The sequence below is a fragment of the Geotrypetes seraphini genome, chromosome 1 (genome assembly GCF_902459505.1).
Source record: "Geotrypetes seraphini chromosome 1, aGeoSer1.1, whole genome shotgun sequence".
NCBI classification, from domain to species: Eukaryota; Metazoa; Chordata; class Amphibia; order Gymnophiona; family Dermophiidae; genus Geotrypetes; species Geotrypetes seraphini.
The window spans coordinates 285,239,542-285,260,718 of NC_047084.1; the positions used below are offsets into that span (position 1 = coordinate 285,239,542).

General features: G+C 43.2%; 1 protein-coding gene across 1 annotated transcript in view; it reads right to left on the minus strand.

Moving 5' to 3' along the window:
• The window catches only part of SLC4A11 (solute carrier family 4 member 11), a 294,972-nt gene extending 274,073 nt beyond the window's left edge, over positions 1-20,899 (minus strand). The window contains exon 1 of the mRNA XM_033953141.1: positions 20,600-20,899. Within this exon, the coding sequence (XP_033809032.1) occupies positions 20,600-20,636 (37 nt within the window). The 5' untranslated portion in view covers positions 20,637-20,899. The remainder of the gene's footprint in view (positions 1-20,599) is intronic.
• Between the last annotated feature and the right edge of the window lie 278 nt (positions 20,900-21,177).

Consider the following 21,177-nt stretch of genomic DNA (forward strand, 5'->3'; position numbering starts at 1 on the left):
GGATGCGGCAGTAAAGGGGGTAGGAGAGATGCCTGGATCTCTCAAGACATATGGATAGTGAGAGAGAGAGAGAGAGACATTTTGCCAATAGAAGTGGAGGAGAAAGGGAAAAAAAAGTTGGACTCATGGAGGGACAGAGAGAGAGATGTTGGTTGGGGAAGGGAATGGGATCCGGAGGAGAGGAAGCATGCAGGAGGCAGAAAGAAAGAAATATTGGATGCACAGTCAGAAGGAAATGCAACCAGAGACTCTTGAAATCACCAAATAACAAAGGTAGGAAAAATAATCTTATTTTCAATTTAGTGATCGAAATGTGTCTATATTTTGGACTATATTTGTCTATTTTTCTTTAGTTATTACTGATTGCATATTTTAAAGTCATCTGCCTTGACCTCTTTGAAAAAACCTGAATATAAATGAATTAACATTTTCTCTGCGTACAGTGTGCTTTGTGGGGTTTTTTAAAAAAAATTTTGTGGTTACCATTATGTATTAATAAGATTATATTGTGTGCATATGAAAAATGGATTGAAGAAATTGTGTTACAATTAGTACTATTATGGGGGTGGGGTCAGGGCAGAGCTTGGGAGGGGGTACTCGGTTGGTATTTGTTAGGCTTAGGGGGTACTTGACTTGATGAAGCTGAGAAACACTGGTCTAGCGGATCCCCATGCCCCCAACATAAAAAATAAATCTCTTTTGGTCTAGTAGACCTCTTTCTTTCCTAAAACCCTCACCACCAACTTCAAAGAGTCAATAGGCTCTTCCTGCCTTCAGTGCCACTGTTTTTCAAAATAGCAGTGCCTGACCCCTAGTGGTGCCCCCTAGAGGTGTCAGTCTACCCTAAGAGAAGGCGGTTCCATTAGACTACCAGGGATTTATTTTTGATATCAGAGCAGCGGCATCAGGTCAGCTCAGGTCAAAGGGGAGGAAAGGAGAACCCACTAGACTACCAGGGCTTTAATTTTTTTTTTTTTTTTTTAATTCAATTTTCTATACTGTTCTCCCAAGGGAGCTCAGAACGGTTTACATGAATTTATTCAGGAACTCAAGCATTTTTCCCTGTCTGTCCTGGTGGGCTCACAATTTATCTAATGTACCTGGAGCAATGGGGGGGATTAAGTGACTTGCCCAGGGTCACAAGAAGTGTGGGTTTGAACTCGCAATGCTTTAACCACTGCACCACACTCTCCCCCAAATGCTGGCTAAATCTTCTCAACTCTTCTACACCTCTTCATACTTGACATTCAAGTTCTAGCGCTATGCTCATGTTAAACATCTTCTGCATTCTTCTCTTCTTAGAGCCAAATAATTAATAGCCTCATTACCATTCATCTTAATGTGCTGTGTGCCAGTCTCATGGTGTTATCTTCTGCATGAAACACTTTTTTGAATCATGTTAGCTGCAAAATTGTGTGCAGAAGCCTCACTAGCTATGCACATCCACCCACACAATCTTTCTGCTTTGGGCCCCAAGTGTGGTGATTCTTGGTTTTGCCCCGACAGTAATATTTAGCCACTTTCACTCCTGAGCTTCTCTTCCAAGACTAGTTTTGCAAACACAGAAAGATATTAGAAAAGGACCATAAGGCCCACCCAAACTTGCCAGTTTACTGTTTGTTTTTCACTCTGGTGATAAGATCAGAAACAATACTACAAAAATAAATGATACCTTTCATTTCACATAATTAAAGAGCTTAGCTGGCAATTGGCTCTATTACATAGCTAATTATGCTCATTGAACAATCCTTACCAGAGGAGGCCCACCCAAATGGGATACTGTGCAAACCAAACACTGAGGCATGAAGCTCAGAAGGAATCCTTTGTAATGCTGAGGACAATGACCAATCCCAAAACAGTAAGGCTGCTCAGGACACAGAATTCTCAGAACTAAATCCATGCATTTGCATTCTAAAGTATCAGAAAATGACTCCACCCATATTAGACCCAGGTCATCCAAGTAGAAGACAAGAATGTTGCTCACAGGTATACAATGAAACTTATTTAAACTATACAGTACTAAGAAAGTGAAAAAGTTGAGGGAAAAAAAGCAAAGAAATACTAAATCTGACTTAAAACAACCAGAAGCTTGCCCTTCTCTTTTGTACTCCCACCCCGTCCCCACTAATCCCAACAGCCAACGTACTTTGCTGACTATTTATATATAAAAAATTTCACATATTTCTTTTCTAAATGTGCAGTTGTAGCTATTTATCTAAACTTGTATATCTATATGTATCTGATACTGTTTTAACTGTATAAATATACACTTAGATCTCTATCCGCTTAGGTCCTCTTTTACTAAGCCGTGGTGGAGGTTTCTACCGTGGTTCGGGGTGCTAAATGCTCAGACGCTGCTTCGATCTCATAGGAATTCTATGAGTGTCAGAGCAGCATCGGGGCATTTAGCACTCTGGGCCACAGTAGAAACCTTTACCATGTCTTAGTAAAAAAGGAGGGGGGATTAATTAAAATCTTAGTGGCATACATACATCTCTCTCATATATAATCCACACATACAGACAAACAAATATACAAAACTTCACAATATCCTCAATTTATCAGGCAACAACAAACTGTCACCTACCTCAGTGAATTTCTACAAGAAGTAAGAAAATATATTTAAAGAATTAAGACTCCCCCCTTCCCTCTTACTAAGGTGATTAGTGCAGACTAGTGCAGTAACCGCACCAAAGCCCTTTAAATACCTATGGGCTTCGGTGCAGTTGATCCACGGCACTCGCTAACACTGCTTAGTAAAAGGGGGCCTAAGCAATTAAAAATAGCCAGTCAGTGTAAACCATGGGCTGCGACCACTGATACCATATGGTAGCCAGTAGAAGCACACAGATATTCTAAATATTCTCCCCCTCTGATATCAAGTTCCTACATGAAGATTTGCATCCATCACCACAGTGCTCCACCTGAAGCCCAACCATCCACCTGCACTATAAGATGATAGTTAGGGAGTCGGTGCCATGACCACCCCACCCAACTTAACCCCATCCTCGTCTAACAATGGATTGGGTAGGCATGGAGGAATGGTGACCTTTAAACATAACCTGCTTACTTTTTGGCCCTTCCTCCATCATATGATCACATCAATAACTCACATGAAAATCTGCTGTGCAATCCAAAAAAATCACTCATCCCTAAGCATTTCTGTGAGGAAGGGGGTGAGTAAAATAGTTACTCATAGTAACATAGTAAATGACAGCAGATAAAAAAAATTAAAAAATGTTTTGGTACCCTCTGGAAACTCCGCACCATCAAACACTACTTTGACTTCTTCTCCTTCCGATTACTGGTCCAATCACTAATCCTGAGCATCCTAGACTACTGTAATATCATCTACCTAGGTTCCTTTAAAAAAACCATCAAACACTTAAGACTCGTTCAGAATGCAGCCGTTCGACTCATCTATAATCTCAAAAAATCTGACCATATAAGCCCTTTCTACAAAAAACTGCACTGGCTGCCTATGGAGGCGAGGATTATCTTCAAATTTGCTTGCCTCTGCTTCAAAACCCTAACAGGCTCGTCTCCAATCTACCTATCAAATCACTTTGTCCGTCTTGGCCCCACCCGCACACGTAACGCCCACTTGTTTGCCTTCCCGTCTCTAAAATGCTGCATCTACAAGAGATTCCTTGACAGATCCCTGGCGTTCCAGGCATGCAAATGGAACAAATGTCTATCCACTCATCTCTAATTCTCCCTCCTACCAAACTTTCAGGAAGTCAATTAAAACTTATCTCTTTGACAAATATCTCTGACTCCCGCCCTCCTTGTAACTCTACTTTTGACTATGCCTTGTACCTCCCACCTTCCTGCACCTCCCAACTACCTGCCTCCTCCCTACCTGCACCCGACTTCCTAAGCCATGCCGATTGACTTGTTTATAACCTCTCTATCTCCTTCTTGCCTGCTCCCGACTTGCTAAGTTATATTGATTGATTGACTTATTTGTAAATTTCGCTGTAGATGTACAGTGTCTTGTCATGTAAACCGCTCTGAACTATTCTGGTACTGCGGTATACAAAAATAAAGTTGTTATTATTATTATTATTATAAGGACCTGAACAGTCCATCCAGTGTGCCCAACATTCACACATTATATTTTCATGGTTAAATTATCTTTCCTTTAATCTTTCTGGGCAATAAACCATAGAAGTCCGCCTGGTACTGTCTTTAGGTTCCCAATGCTGGATTTGCCACTGAAGCCCACTGCAGCCTATCCTAACCATCCTGAAGCTTCTATCAAAACCCTCCCCAGCTCATCCTAAACCAAATCACCATTTACAGGATGCCCACTACTGGCCTTGGTTTGTTTTATACCATTCATTTTCTAATTAGAGATCTGTGTTCATCCCACGCTTTTTTGAATTCCATCACCATTTTCATTTCTAACCACCATCTTCGTGAAAAAGAATTTCCTAACACTCCTGGGTCTGCCACCCCGCAACCTCAATTCATGCCCTCTAGTTTTACCATATTCCTTTCCCTGGAAGATTTGTTTCTATATTAATACCTTTAAAAGTATTTAAACGTCTGTATCATATCTCCCCTATCCCTCCTGTCCTCTAGAACAGTGTTTTTCAACCTTTTTACACCTATGGACCGGCAGAAATAAAAGAATTATTCTGTGGACCGGCATTGGTCTGTGGACCAGCTGTTGAAGAACACTAGGCTAAGTTGTGGGCCAGATCCCGCCCATCTCTACCCAATCTCCACCCCAGACACTGCCCCCATAATAGTACTAATTGCACCTTGCACGTCCCGTGCCTCATCTGGAAGCCTTCCCTCTGACGTTACAATGTCAGAGACAAGACTTCTGGTTCAGGTGCAGGATGCCCGTAGGAACCACTGCCCGTGGCTTTGTGCACTGAATCAGTTAGGAAGAAGCAGCTGGCTCGAAGATAATGCCGCATCGATCACACCGTGGACCGGCGGTTGAAGAACACTGTTTTGGGCCTGATGCGCATGCTGGCCCTGTGGACCGGCAGGAAATTTCTGTGGACCGGCACTGGTCCATGGACCAGTGGTTGAAGAATACTGCTCTAGAATATACAGATTCAGGTCTTCCAATCTCTTCTTGGATGTCTTTTGGAGCAAGCCCCATACTATTTTTGTCACTTTTCTTTGGACTGCTTCAAGTTTTTTAACATCCTTAGCCAGATACAGCCTCCAAAACTGAACACAGTATTCCAGGTGGGGCCTCACCAATGACCTGTACAGGAAAATCAGCATCTCCTTTCTTCTGCTGGTTATGGCTTCTTTCTATACAGCCCAGCATCCTTCTGGCTATAGCCACCATTTTGTCACACTGTTTTGTTGCCTTCAGATCCTAAGACACTATCACCCCAAGGTCCCTCTCCCTATCAGTGCATATCAGCTTCTCACCTTTCAGCACAAAAGATTCCCTCAGATTTCTACTCCCCAAGTGCATCACTCTGCAAGTTTCCAAGTTTATTTAAAATTTGTTATTCCACTTATTCAGGCTTCTAGGTGGACCACAATAATGTTAAAATAGTGGGTGATGCATAAAATATATTTCACACACATATGAAAAAGACTAGCAACAGACAAGACAGACATACTGGAAAAGTAGGGAAGGGGGGGAGAACTACATTAGTTAAAGTAAAGAAGAATGATAATGGAAAAAGTACATAAGGGAAGGGGAACCTGTCTAAGAGTTAAATTAAGGGAAAAGTATACTGTGTGTCCTTAACAGGACGGTTATAAATCGAAAGCATCCTTAAATAGAAATGATTTTTAGCTTTGATTTAAAACGGACCCTTAACTGAAGCAGAGTAGAGTTCCAAGTTTGGGGAGCAGTGGCGGAAAAGATTGTTGAACGTCTTGTGTTTATGTATCATAAAGAGGGTCTATGCTGAGAGTTAGATCTGAGTGATCCGCTGGCGAATATGGAATGAAGTCTATCTATGAATTCAGGATAGTTAGAAATACGAGTTTTGAAAGTTAAAAGGAGTATTTTGTATATGATTTGATGTATTATCGGGAACCAATGTGCTTTAATCAGTAATAGGGTCATGTAGTCGAATGTTCTTGCTTTTACTATTAATTGTTGTATTCTGTATAATTTGCAACTGCACGATTTCCTTCTTCACATTGAAGTTTAGTTGCCAAACATTAGACCACTCTTCTAACTTTTGCAGATCCTTTTTCATGTTTTCCACTCAAGGAAGAAACAATTCTTCAAGTCACATAATATGGAAATCCTTGCCATTTCATGCTAAACCACCCAAAATATTTTTTAAAAAGTCAAAATACTTTAATTAGGCTATTATTTCTACTTATTGTAATTACTTTGTGGAATAGTTTTAAAAGTGATCATAATCATCTACAGTATACATACATACACACACACACACACACGTACACACATATACATATACACACAGAGGTCCTTTTACTAAGATGTGCCAACATATTTTGCATGTGCTAACAAATTAGTGTGTGTTAAGTGCCATGCAGCTCCCAAGGTATACAATGGGCTGCACAGCATTTAATAAAAGGACTCCACAGTACTATAATAAATATAGATCAATAGCATCTTGCAATTGAGAATTTTCCCACCTCTTAATTATGTCTCATTAAGGTTCCACTATAATAGCCTGCATTTTTAGCACCTGGTTTTGACTATTAAGCAGTGGAACATCTGAAAATTCCTGTAATTATTAAAAATGGTACGGAGCACCAATTGAAGTTATTTCACTGCTAAATTATTTCAGCCATGTAAGTGTCATGAACCTTGTCTCAACCATGTGTTTATTAACTCGCCCCCAACTGAGCATTCCCATCATTTCCCCTTTCTCACAAAGAATACATTACCATCCCGGTTTCTAGGTGATCATTTGCAATGAAGCTGCCTCAGACTATCTCAATCTGCTACCAAAAATTAGTTCAGTAATGAAGCCCTGTAAGTCACAGAGGCTGTCCAATCAATATTTTCTTTTGTGTAGTTACATTAACAAAACATTAGTGAGAGAGAGGAAGTTGTTATAAGTATATTTGATTGAAGAGTCTGTTAGCTAATACCGGTTTATTATTAATGCTGACTAAAAGCTCTTATAAATATCAAGCTCACATGAAAATATAGTCTTGTTTCTACAGCAGTCCGATATGGGTACCGTAATCTGTAAAAGATCCAAATCTTTTGGATGTTCACATTTTTACACTGTATGCACATTTCACTTGAGGCAAAAAGGAGCATGACTTGATGACACTGAATTACATTATTGATAAATTCCTAACAAGCTACAAAAAGAGAAGAAAAAGCCAATTGCTCACTGGGGTGACAATGCTATGTGCATCTAGTGCATGTGTGTCTGTTATGGACTCGTACATATCACTTTTCTTCTGTTCTGACACACCTGATAGACAATAATAATCCACAGCAGAAAAATGCCTATACAGGCAGTTCCCAGGTTAAGAACGGGTTCCGCTTTTTAAAACGTTCTTAAGTTGAATTTGTATGTATTCTCTCCACCTTCTCCACCTCTTTGAGGCCCCTCTTGCATCCCTTTCCATCCATATCACTGTTTCCTCTCCACCACAACATCCAACATTACTCCCTCTCATCTTTCTCTTCCCCATGCATCTCCTCTCCCACCACCATGTCCAATAATTCTCTCTCCCTCCCTATGCCCAATAAAGCAGTTACTTACCTTAACAGGTGTTATCCAGGGGCAGCAGGCAGATATTCTCACTGATGGGCGACGTCACCGACAGAGCCCCGGTACGGATACTTCAAGAACTTCAAAAAGTTATTGACGCCCACACCGCGCCTGCGCGAGTATCTTCCTGCCCGACATAGGCGCTCAGTCCCTCAGTTAAGATAAGCTAGCTAAGAATCCAAACCGGGGAGGTGGGTGGGTTGTGAGAATATCTGCCTGCTGTCCCTGGATAACACCTGTTACGGTAAGTAACTGTGCTTTATCCCAGGACAAGCAGGCAGCATATTCTCACTGATGGGTGACCTCCAAGCTAACAGAGATGGGATGGTGGGAGAGTTGGCCAAAAAATACAATTGGAAAACATAATGGCCTAAGTGCCCATCCCGTCTGGAGAAAAAAAACAGACAATAGTGAGAAGTGAAGGAATGAACTGAGGACCAGGTGGCAGCTGTACAGAGTTCCTCAGTAATGTAACTATAAGGAAAAACAACAAAAGCTGCCAGAGCTCGAACCTAGGGACTGGGACACGATATCCCCATGCCAGGCCAGTCTGAGTAAAGAAGAACAAGAGGGAAGCAATCAACCAAGTGAAAAGCGTTCCCATGAACATAGGATAGCCAAACTGAGTTGAATCAAAAGAAAAGGTTGGGATAAAATCACTGTGGCTCCGATCTGCGTAACAAGGAGGACAAAAAAACACTTATAGGACAAAACATATAAAGCCAGGATCCTCGTAGGGAAAAACAAGGTGCAGGAAACACAGACAGAAGAACTGACTGAGCAAAATGAAAACAGTAGAAGATACTGTGGACATAAACATAGAAACACCTAGGCTGGATGAAAGACTGATAAGAATGAAGCTGCTAGCACCAATACCCCTGAAAGAGGGGAGAGACATAAAGGAAAACAATCATTGTCCAGGTAATAAAGGCAAGTGGCTTCGGAGGATGCAGGGAGCTGTGTCGGTGAGTCCGATGGAAAGCCCGCTGAGGATCCCGTGAGTAAGCGAGACCAATGGGATTCCTATTGGGCCAGATACCACTCTTAGCCCGGATATCAGAGCACCACCTCCTCCACCACAGTTGGCCAGCTCTCCCAGGAGAAGGGGCGATACTTTCCCCAGAGGCAGGAGACTTAAAATCTGAGAGCTTGGAAATGGAGATCTCGGGTTGGGCAATCTCCGGAGAAGACTCTGTGGGAATTAAAACAGCTGGAGGAGGACTGAGCCAGAAGGAACAAGGGCCAGAACATTCTAAGGAAGGTGAGAGACTTTGCACTTCCATACAAGCTTCTTTTTGGGATAGGCCTGCTGAGGTGACCTTAGAAGCCCTTTGGGACCTGGTAGCAAACTTTGGGAAAGTAATTAGTCCTAATTTCCAACAGATTGAAAATAAACTTATCCGTCATTCAGAAGAATTAGGAAAATTAAAATTGGACATGACTTCTAATAAATTACTTCAAAAGACTCAGCAGGGACATGGTCTCAGTAAAACAACTCCAGGAAACTATAATTAAAGATAATTCGAATCTTAGAAGAAAAGTGGAGTCATTAGAGAATCAACTGCATAGCAATAACTTGTGATTGATAAACTTTCCAAGAATAAATATGATTACACCTAGAGATATGCTTAGGAGATATTTATTAGAAATACTTGAAATTCCAGAAGATAATCTTCCACCATTTTCTCAAGTTTACTATCTCCCCAGTAAAACTCTGCATCAACAACAACCTGGCCCTACTGAAGGACAAGCATTGAATATAACTGAGATCTTGGAGAAGTCAGAGAAAGATGTGGTAACAACTGCAACTTTAGTAGCCACACTGGCTCTTTCTATAGATAAATCTTGGTTATTGAGGCTATTTCTAAACAGAAGGAATTTCTTGGATGTAAAATTCAAATGTTCCTTGATGTTTCAAGGGAAACTCAAAAACGTAGACGTGATTTTCTTCTTTGGGGGCTACTTTTTATTTAAGACATCCTTGTAAGTGCATTGTCTGTTATCATTCCATTAAATATGTATTTTTTGAGTCCCAACATTTGACAAATTTTCTGGCTATGTCCCACCTGGACAAGGAGAAAATTTAAGCTTGAGCTCTAAAAGAAAACAGTAACTCCCTTCCCAATCTATAGGTATATTATTACTCCTTTCTGATTGTTTCTCTTGATTTTCTCGCAATTAAAATCTTGGATCTAAAGAGGACTTGAGCTAAATTTACCATAACAGTTTTTCTTGTAAACTGCTTAATTTTTTTTTTAAGTATGGCTCTATATGATTGTAATATGCTTGGTTAAATTTGCTTTCTGTAAAAGTTTTACTTGATATTATATTGAAATCAATAAAAATACTTAAATATAAAGGCAAGTGGAGCTGATGCCATTGTTACAAATGGTAGCATCAACAACCAGGAAAGAACCACAGGAATAGTCCAGACGATAGAAGAAGGAATGAGGTGTGGTTACACACATGAAAAATTACCCTGTCATGAGCCTGGGAACCAGAAAAGAAATCAGAAAGAGGTTGCTCCTCAACAGAACAAGGGGGAAAAAATGCAATAGCATGAAAAAGAAGTCTGAGAGCTATAGACTCGAGACTAAAGTCAAAGAAAGAAAAAATACCACCGGTTAGGAAGGTGGAAACAGGCAGAGAAAAAGACACCAGGAAAGAAAACGAAACCACATTTGATATCAACAAGGGCGAGTGGCTGTTGTCCTGGCAGAAATCAACAAATGGGATGAAAAAGATGTAAATGAAACGGACGCAGCCCCAAAGAAAAAACCAATGAAGATTGGAAGAAATCAAAGAGTCCTGAGTCGGAGTGAACCAAGCAGGAAAATGAGAAGAAGAAAAGACTCCCAAAATGTGAGTGGATGAAAAAAGGAAAACCCATGTTGACTGGGTCACCATGCAACATGGTGGGAACAGCTCTTGTGAGCTTGATGAAAAAGCTCAACAGGAGAAGAATACATATAAAAAATATGCTCGCCCAATCCAGGAGAAAATAACCGTTGCCAGACGAAGAAAAATCCTGGCGTAAAAGGATTAAAGAATCCTGCTGAAATTGGCTGCAAGAAAATTCAGTCCCCCCATAAATAGCAGCAAGAGCAGATGGCCAATCATCTCCAAGATCACAAAAACAGGGCCTCCTGACATAACAGGAAAGAGCCCTAGACTCCTTGCTCAATTACATGTAGTGTAAAAACCCCTAAATTGACTGTGCAAGGGAGAAGGTCTTGAGGACAGAGGAGATGATGAAAATCATGAGGTCCTAAAAATATAATTAGAAAAAATTTGGTAAAAATGAGAAAAATGCGTTGCCTGGCAGTCAAAAGACCCGGAGGTTACAGAACGCTCACATGTACCCCCCCCCCCCCCCAGGGAGAAATTAAATGCAGCAAGCATGAAGACCATGCAAGGAGGTAACAAGTAGAAAAAGGGAACCTCTGGAGAGACTAGAGGAGATCAAAGATATACAAGTTTTGAGATATAAGCCCCCACCTGGTACCACTGGAAAACCAAAGAACACTGAGGAGTAGAAGAATGTAGGTCGCCCCGTGGCATAACAGAGACAGGAGAATGCCTGTTGTTCAAAAGGAACAACATGTGGAAGATTGAAAACAATCTGAAAAAGAAATACTCTCAGGAGTGCGTAGTCCAGAAGTTCCCCAAAGAAACACAAACAGGTGTACAGGTACTGAAAAAGCAAGCGGGTAAAAAACCGGATGTTCTAAAAATGGAAAAACAAGAAGGCCCTGTAATCGAATAGATGTGGCCAGCACAAGCAGACACTCCTTGAGAAATCTGGGAGGAAAACAAAACAGAACTGGCAAGGAGTACGGTTGAAAAAACCAAGCGCGAAAGCCATATGAATTGGAGCCTGTAGCGGCTGACCGGACAATCAGGAAGCAGAGCCATGAGGTCTGAAATCCAGAAAAAAACACAGTCATCCACTGAGCTTGACAATTAAGAGAAAAACCAGTAATCGAAGAGAACCTTGCAAGGAGAATTAGGAGGAGAAAACAGGAAGGAATGCCTAAGATCCCACACAGAGTCTGAGAGTAGGAGGAAAGGATTAATGAATGAAGCCCCCAGATGAAGAAAACTCAGAGAGCCTAGGCTCGTAGGAGTACAGGAAGACTGAGAAGATAGCCACCGTGACAGTGAAAAATGCTACTCAAATGCGGCCAGAGAAAACTCACCAGGATCATTAAAGTAGAGGAAACATGTTCCAGCACAGCTCAAGGAACACGTTCCCAAATCAGACAAATTCAATAAATTGATCTGTGGAGTAATGAGAAAGACAGAAAGTCAGATGGAGACCAGATCCGTAAAAAACAGATCTGCAAAAACAGGTACTCAAATGGAAAATCGGCTACATGGAATGTGTATACCAATGAATATCAAGGAAAACCATTCAGGCAGGAAGGGAATCTAGGAAATCGGTTTGGCGAACCGGACCCCAGCCTTGTCCACTCTGCCCAGAAAAACAGAGGACGACACAGTAGTCTTGAGAAGGAACTTTACCAGGAAGGAAACAAAGACACATGGGAACTACTTCATAGGACATGCCCATAAAGTGCCCACAAAGAGCCAGGAAGGGAAGAAAACCACCAGGAGGAGATAAGAGTAAGGAAAGAAAAGAAATTTCGTAGGGAAAGAAATGATTGTACTAAGTCAAGTCCCAAAGGAATGCATTTACAGAAAATTCCCGAATGGTGCAATTATGAAGGCTTTGCGACCCCCACTCAAGGGAAAAAAGCACATGTGATGAAGAAGCACCCACCACTTCAGAGAGAGATGGGGTGTATGTCTAAAAGACACCCAAAGCTTTTCAATCAGTCAAAGCCAAGACTATCAAGGAGTCGAAGTCTAAGGCCAAATACAGCGGGACAACTGTAATGCCTTCTCAAACCAGAACAAAATTGACATCGGTAACTACAACGACAACTGGTGTCACGGGATAGGAGTCGTGAAAAGCAGAGAAGACTCAAGTAAAAAAATGGCCCCGGAATCAAAAATTTCAACCGGGCAGCACTAGAAGAGACGATTGCAACAGGGCAGACAATCCAAACAACTGGACTTACAACTGAATGTGTCGATGTCGACAAGAAAGTCCGACATCGACCTGGATGTCGATATGGACTGCGACATTGATCAGACATGATGACAGTAATATGACGTCAAAAGTGAAGTCGACCTCCAACAGGGAGGTCGACACCAATGAGAAATTTCGGCATCACCGACAGGAACAGTGGAAAACATGCCGACGTTGACCAAAATCGTGGCATGAAAGAAAAACACTGTTAAAAATGAAGAGCCGGTACCAATGGATACAATGCTGGTACCAAGGGGCAACCCTCCCTAGATGAAAAAAACTGGTATCAAGACACACAGCACCACTGGAGTAGATGGGAAAAGACACCGGCACCGCTGGTCCATGACCGATACCAATGGTGGCAATCCTAACCAGAGAGAAAAGGACACCGGCACCGATGGTTGTGCCCCAGGAAAGATAAAAAGACGCCAGTACCATTGGGCTATGACTGGTACCAATGGCGGTAAGCCCCAACAAAGAGAAAAGGACACCGTTTGTCCACGACTGGTGCCCAAGGTGTCATTGTCCATGACCGGAACCGACGGTGTGAGTGATAAGCAAAGAGAAAAAAACACCGGTACCCATGGTGTCGGTCTAAAATAGAAAGAGAAAAGCACTGGCACCCAAGGCCCATGATCTGTACCCTCAGTGCCGCTCCTAGAGGGGAAAGAAAGAACACCGGTACCCATGGTTCCTGACCGGTACCATTGGTGTCGTTCCACAGCAGGAAGAAAAGAACACCGGTACCGTTGTCACCTGATCAGTACCATCAGTGTCACTCCACGCTTCCAAGATGAACATGCTTATATCTAGACAGCCATCGACATCGAAGCAGAGCCAGATAGAGGTCTGAAAAAAGACAGGATTAGACTCACTGCTACAATGACCTGAAATCTAAAGGAGAAAACTAACTTACCAAAGAAGAAGCATCACAGGTGGTGCGGACCGGAGAAGCGGTGCTGGAAGTACACTGGGTACCGGAACACTGGCGTCACCTGGTGCCGGATTCCTGGTACCAGATTCATGGTACCGGATCACTGGCGTCGACTGGTGGCATCAACGGGAAACAGCCTCTGGAGAAAGCACATGAAAATGCGCCGGAGAGGAAAAAAGCAAGGGAAGAAAAAAACGCCAAGGCCGAGGACCCAACAGTGCTAAAATAACCGAAGGATGTTGGTGAAGACAAGTTCCACCACAAAATAACGGCGTGGAGGAAGAGTGGGCAGGAAAAACCAGCCCGGGACAAGAGCCATGCAGAGTAGAGAAAAGAAAATGGCGATCCATGAGGCCTCACAAGGCCAAACCGACAAGTGAAGAAAAAATTTAGAGGGTTTTTTTTTTATGGAGAAAAAAAACTATAAAAGAAGAAACTGACAAAAAGTCAGGAAATCCGTGAGAGTGGGTAGGCAGCAAAAAGAAAAATTTTTCAACAGCCACTGAACGTGACTTCTTAGCTCCACGGAAACTAAGAAACTGAGGGACTGCGTGTCTACATCGAGCGGGAAGGCACTCGCACATGCACAGGCGTCAAGAACTTTTTTAAGTTCTTGACCTGTCCGTACCGGGGCTCCGTTGGTGACGTCACCCATCAGTGAGAATATACTGCCTGCTTGTCCTTGGATAATTCTCCTTTTTCATCATCTCCCCATGTGCACCATCTCTCTTTCCCTCTTACTCAGAAACCCAATTCTCCCTTTCTATTCCCTCCCCCACCTCAGTATCTCTTTCCCTCACTCCCTCCATTCTTCCATCTTTTATGGCTCATGCTCCCCTCCCTCTTGTCCCAAGTTCATGCCCCTTCCCTCCTTACTTCCATCCTTCGTCCGAAGTTCGTGCTCCCTCCCGAGTTGCAACGTGCCCCTCTCCCTCCCATGTCCCAACGTGCCCCTCTCTCTCCCTCCCTCCATTCTGTGCCCCAAGTACGTGCCTCCCTCTGGCAAGTGTTTACCTTCTTCTGGACGGCTCCCTCCTCCTTCAAGCCACAGTCATTTCTCTGCACAAAGCTGCAGGCAACGGTTTCTACATGCATCCAGAAGCCTTCCCTCTGATGTGGGAGGAGCTTCCTTGGACGTCAGAGGGAAGGCTTCTGGCTCAGGCGCAGGTCGCGCATAGAAATGTTCAGAGAAATGACTGTGGCTGGAAGGAGGAGGTAGCCGGTCAGAAGGTAAACACCCGCTGGAGGGAAGCACATACTTGGGGCACAGAAGGGAGGGAGAAAGACAGGCGTGTTGGAACTAGGGAGGGAGGGAGAGGGGCGTGTTAGGACACCAAAGGCAGAATAGGATCCCCATTCGTAAGTACAAGTCTGACATAAATCGGATGTTCGTAAAACGGGGAGTGCAAGGGAAAGCTAAAATATTCTTTACACCCAAATTTAAGGTTTTAACAGGTGCTGTAGTCATTCTAATTTTTAAATGGAATTTTTGGAAATCTTTGTGTATTTCTTTTGGCTTACTCTATACATTCAGTTTAATTTAAAAAAAAAAAAAAATTTAGCTTTAAAGTGGTTAAATCAATTTTGCATATACCAGATAAGGGATGATGATGAACACGCATCTTTAGCTCGTTCTCTACCACTTATCTCTTCCCTGGCCTCCAACATTTTTTTTCTCTCTTACTCTTTTTACACATTTTCCCAGATCCTCCATTTACATGTTTTCTCACTCTTTCATCTGCCCCTTTCCTCTGCCTCTCACATCTTTAACAGCCCTTCTAAATTCTTTGCCACAGCCCACTTTTCTATATGTCTCAAATACCTGAGATCATCTAACATACCATTGCACATACCAGCATGCCCAGTTATTTTTCAATCAGTGCCACTCAATTCTTGCATCTATACCGTCATTAAGCTCCTTCCCCTCATCTTCAAGTTGCTATCTTAATTTAAATTCTGGGAATGTTGTTTTGGAGAGGCATTTGCCAATCTAAGGTTCTCTTCCTATAGCAACAATTACACCAGCCTCACCCTTCTCTCTCATGCCCCCCCCCTTCCCCAGGCTTATCCTTGCTCCCATCCTATCCCCAAGCTCATCCCATCAGGATCCACACCACCAGTATTATGACTTATAAGTCCCACAAAGTGTCTGCGTTCCACAGCTATAATTAAAAGTAATTTCCAGGCCCGCCTTGATAACTGACTTATCCTTATTACAACCTATGAACTTCAGAAGGGAGCTTTCTTTGGCATAATGTAAGTACTATGGTATCATAACAGATTGAGATTATACTATACATATTTTGTCTTAGAAGAGTGAAGTTCACTATTGTCAAGGATGTATTCACACATTTATTTACATTTCAGCCTCTCCAGACTTATGCAAAGGCCCTCCAAATGGCTTATCATCCTTTTGCACCCCCCATGAGCCACCCCCAATTACTGTCTTGGTATGTGCAAAGGTTAATTCATTTAGAGATACTAACCCTGAGAAATGGACAGACTTTCTCTTTTTTTTTTTTAACTCTCCCTCCTCTTTTTAAAATGATGAAGAGCAGGAGGGTTTCTAAGGCTATCTCTTCAGCCAGTAATGGCAATGAGCATGGCCTTCAAGGGGCGACAGCAGCTACAGAGAAGGGAGCAGAATGCAACATTGCCAGGCTAGTGGCAGAAGTGCTCACAGTGGTATGCAGTACAGTATACAGTAGTAGTGATTGCTGAGAGGAGGAAGGGACAGCAGATGGATAACATTTCCAGCTTGAGCTAATAGAAGTGATGGCTGGGGGAGGGGGAGTGAGATTGATAGAGATTTCAGGTACTTGGCTCCCTGCAGGTACATGTAGTTGTTAAGTATCGTATAGGCTTGCTGTTTAAAGCCAAAGTTTCAGTGACAAACCTCCCAGCTTTTCACGATACTTTTTTTTTTTTGGCACCCAAATTTGGACGCAAGTTTCTGAGTTTAGTTCATTATAACTACATATTTTTGCAGCACTATACCCGTATGCACATTGTGGGCCAATTTAAAGACTATTTGGTTCTCAGAATGTCACATTCTCTTCCACACCAATAAAACTTATTTGCTGGTACATTCTTCAGAGGGAAAGGGGGGATGGGACTTTAATGTATACCATCTTCTTGTGGTTACAATTGCAAAGCGGTTTACATATACAATACTCCCTGGATATTTGTGGGGGTTCCATTCCAGGAACTCCCGCGAATATTGAAAAACCGCGAATACGGTTTTTACCGGGCGAGACAGGAGAGGGCAGCCGGAGAGGCAGGAGAGAGCAGCCGGAGCGTTGGCGAGTGAAGGAAATCACTCGCAGTATGCTCCGACCGCCTTTTCCTGCACTAAAGTCGGGCCTCACCAATCAGGAGCTGCGTGTCAAAGCAGCTCCTGATTGGTGAGGCCCAACTTTAATGCAGGAAGAGGCGGTCGGAGCATACCCCGAGTGATTTCCTTCACTCACCGGCTGCCCTCTCCTGCCCGGTCATTCGCGGTCAGAAAATATTGCGAATGACCGGGACCACAAATGACCAAGGGAGCACTGTATACAGGTACTTATTTTGTATCAAGAGCAATGGAGGATTAAGTGACTTGCCCAGGGTCACAAGAAGCAGTGCTGGGAATCGATCCCACAACCTCAGCTCTACCTCTAGGCCACTCCTCACCTCAAGAGTAGACATTCTTCAAATTATTTGAACCTGTTTAATGACCTCATGTAGTCATGTCTCATGCAACCTCTTTCTATTTTGATGCTCTGTTTACTTTTGTACATAAAAATGTTTATAAGAATTAGATTAAAATACATACAATTCTCTATCCTCAGAAATACTGTGGAACCTTGGTTTAAGAGCATAATTTGTTCCAGAAGCATGCTCGTAAACCAAATTGCTCATATATCAAAGCAAGTTTCCCCATAGGAAGGGAAACTCACTTGATTCGATGTCGTCGACCCCCCGAGGGCACCAGTGCTGCTCCACTTTACCCTCCAGCCCCGAGGTCACCGGTGCTGCTCCACACACACCCCTGAGAACCGGCATCGCCCCCCTCCCCCCCGGCATCCCCCACCCAAATACAATCCCTTACCCCAATCTGGCACCAGCACCAACGCACAGGACATGCCTGTGCCCGAAAAACCTGACTCTTGCCTGGACTGGGCCTTGAGCATCTGTGCATGCTCAAGGCCTTCTGGTTCTCGCTCTCTACGAGATTCTCGGAGATCTCCGAGAATCTCGGCGAGAGCAGGAGCCAGAAGGTCTTGAGCATGCGCAGATGCTCAAGGCCCAGCCCCAGCAAAAGGTAGGATCTTCGGGCACCAGCACGTCCTGTGCGTTGGTGCTGGTGCCAAATCGTGGTAAGAGATTGTGTTTGGGCGCACAGGCGGGGATGCCGGATCACGGGGGTGGGGGGGAGCGATGCAAGCGGAGGGTGGGCGATGCCGGTTTGCGTGGGGGGCTCGCACATCGAGTCAACGCTCGGTTTGCAAGGCACGATTTGCGAGAAAGTTTTGCTCGTCTTGCAAAACACTTGCAAACCGCGTTACTCGCAAACCGAAGTTTGACTGTACTGTATACTACATAGAAACAGAAAAGAACACCTCATAAGACTTGGGCTACAGTGAACTACCAAGAATTTCAAGTTCTAATCCCAATCCTGGACCAGTCAACTGTGTATCCAGAATGGGTACACTGTTGGTCCAGTTGATCCAGAATGTTGGATCAAGCCATTTCATCTCTAGAATCCCAAGTTTAGACAACTATATATGAATAATAGTAACCAAATACATTATTTACCGCTGGTTCAGATAGAGAAATTACTTAGAGTACCTGCTTACTATTCAATATATTGTAAACCACTTTGATATCCATAGAGAAAAGGCAGTACATCAATTAAAGAAACCATAACAATTTCTTGTCCCCTTTCACCTTTGTAACCAATTTGGCTACATTGGGATTCTGTTTAGAAGAATTCAGATAGGAGCAAACACTTCATGAAAGATACAAAGGGCCAGATTCACTAAACGCACCGATCGTGTCCTGATGGTTTTGCGATCATTCCCCAACACGATTCACAAATCTGTGCCCGATCAAATCTCCCACCCAATCCGATCCGCCCATGCAAATGAGGGGAAATGGCATACATAATGAGGAAGCCATCGATTCACTAAACAAAAGAAGGAACTTACTGATCCAAAATGAAGCGCCTGCTGAGGACCAGCCCTGAAATCCCAGTATCAAAATAAAAAATAAAATCATCAAAGTAAAACTGTACGTATGCATCTCCCTTTTTATACATTGTGCAAAACGTGTAGTGCGAGCCCGTGGTTTTAACCCATGGGTTTATAGCGGGGCTGCACAAGGCGTGTTCTGTTCCGTGTTGTTCCATAGTCTTGCTGCAAAGCGTGTTCTGTTCCATTCTGGCTGCACAAAAAATTGAAATGATTCCTGAATGTCCACTCGTGGGGCCAGCAAGTGCAGCCACCCCTCCCCCTTTGTTTTGTCCTCAAGCTTGTGCAGAGAGCAAGCGCATGCACGGATCGCATCTACAGCTGAGGATGGTCTGTGAATGCGTCTGGATTGCTCTGCAGTGATCCATGGGATCGCAGTGGGGCATACGTCCGAACACATAATTTGCATGAGGACTCTGTAGTGAATCGGTCGCCTGGCAGAACTTGGCCACGAATCACCCAACAACGATCCAGACCGGTGAGTTTAGTGAATCTAGGCCAAAGTCTCTTTTCCCTCCTCTGTACTCCATCCTGTTCCTCCATCAAGAGAGTACTGTTACAGTGAAAACTGCCTGCAAATGTATTACTTACAGTACTTAGCAAATGTTATGCATTGTCCAACTTAAAAGGCAAAAAGAATGACAGCATTTACAGCACTTATAAGGAAGTGCTGATGTGCTTACAAAAAAAAAAACAAACCAAAACCTAACACATCATTGCACAACCTTCAATTTCAGTGTGTTCTGAAACTCATATACATCAGTACTTATTTTTTCAAGACATCTAGATTAAATATGCACTATGTCTTTCAAATTAATGATAAAAATATATTTTCACACAACTCTTTGGATACCTGACTGGAATAATAGAACACATTTTACAACCTAAAATTAAAACACTAACAAAACCTTGCCAATAGCTTCTTAGGTACCAACGTTTCAAAACGACTGGAGATGCCAAACACAATACAAATTACCCCTCCCTAGACAAAATAAAGGAGTTTGCTTAATACCAATGTTTTGTTTACCTTTGTAAGAAATTAAAATGCTGAAAATTTCACTCTTATATAGGAAATAAGAAAAAAAAAGTAGTAACTTTTTTTCAAAGTTATTTATTTGGGTTTCTATCTCGTCCTCCCAGTACAGTACACAAGTCAACAACTGGAGAAAGGCACAATCAGGTGTAAAGTAGCTATTTATTTCAATGCCATATCAACACTAGGTTCTAAACGCTGTCAAATTAACATGAATTTACGAATAAGGCGTGTATCTGTCTCATCAAACTCTGTAACTCGGGTTTATAAACAAACGGGCTGGTAAACAATGATGCAACTCAATCACAACTGGCAGGTTTTTCAATTTAAGAAGGATGCATAAATATCGCGCATTCCAGAAGTAGAACAGAAACAATAGACCGGATTGTTTGAAACACACCACTTCCACAACTGCTGCACTTTTTCGCAGCATTTTACTTAGAAGATGCTACGTTACAGGAAAAGCCTACGAAGTGAAGCACTGCATTCCCCCCCCCCCTCCCTCTCGCCAATGGTTGCAAACCTAAAAGGCTTCTGTACAAACCCGACGAGGGAGAGAGCGCTGGCCCTCGCCGCTCGGAGGGAAGGATGAGCCCGGTCACTCACCGCATGGCTGGAGGTGGAAAACGCGTCTCGCTGCCATCGCTAATCTCTCTGCTCTGCTGCCCCGTCTCACCCCATCTTCACCATCTTGATACTTTTCTCGAGACTTTTTTATTTTTTTTTTTTCCTGCTCAGGATCCGCTGCAGAAGCGAAACTCTGGTGCGGGGCGGGGGGAGGGGGAAGGACAGAGGCACACCCCCCTCCCTTGTGCGCTTTGGATCGGGTCCTAGCGCCTCCCCTTTTCGTCTCCTCCTCCTCTTCCTCCTGCGATTATAGTTCGGGCGCAGCTGCTGCGTCTCTCATAACGTACGAGATCCTCTGCCCGCGTGTGTATACTTTGGCGAGACTTTTGAAACTGTCGGTGCCTGTAAAATTATAGGAATCCGGAGAGCGACCCCCCCCAACCCAAAGCACAGCTGCTCATCTCCCAGTGGCGGCTTGCAAACTCCTTTTCGTTTAGCGCTTGTGTAAGACTCGGCATATGTCCACGCTGCCACCTAGTTTAGACAAGTCACTGAGCATGCTCCAGTTTGCTTCGTGCTGCTCCTAAGGGGCTAACCCAGTCCTTGACACTCGCCTC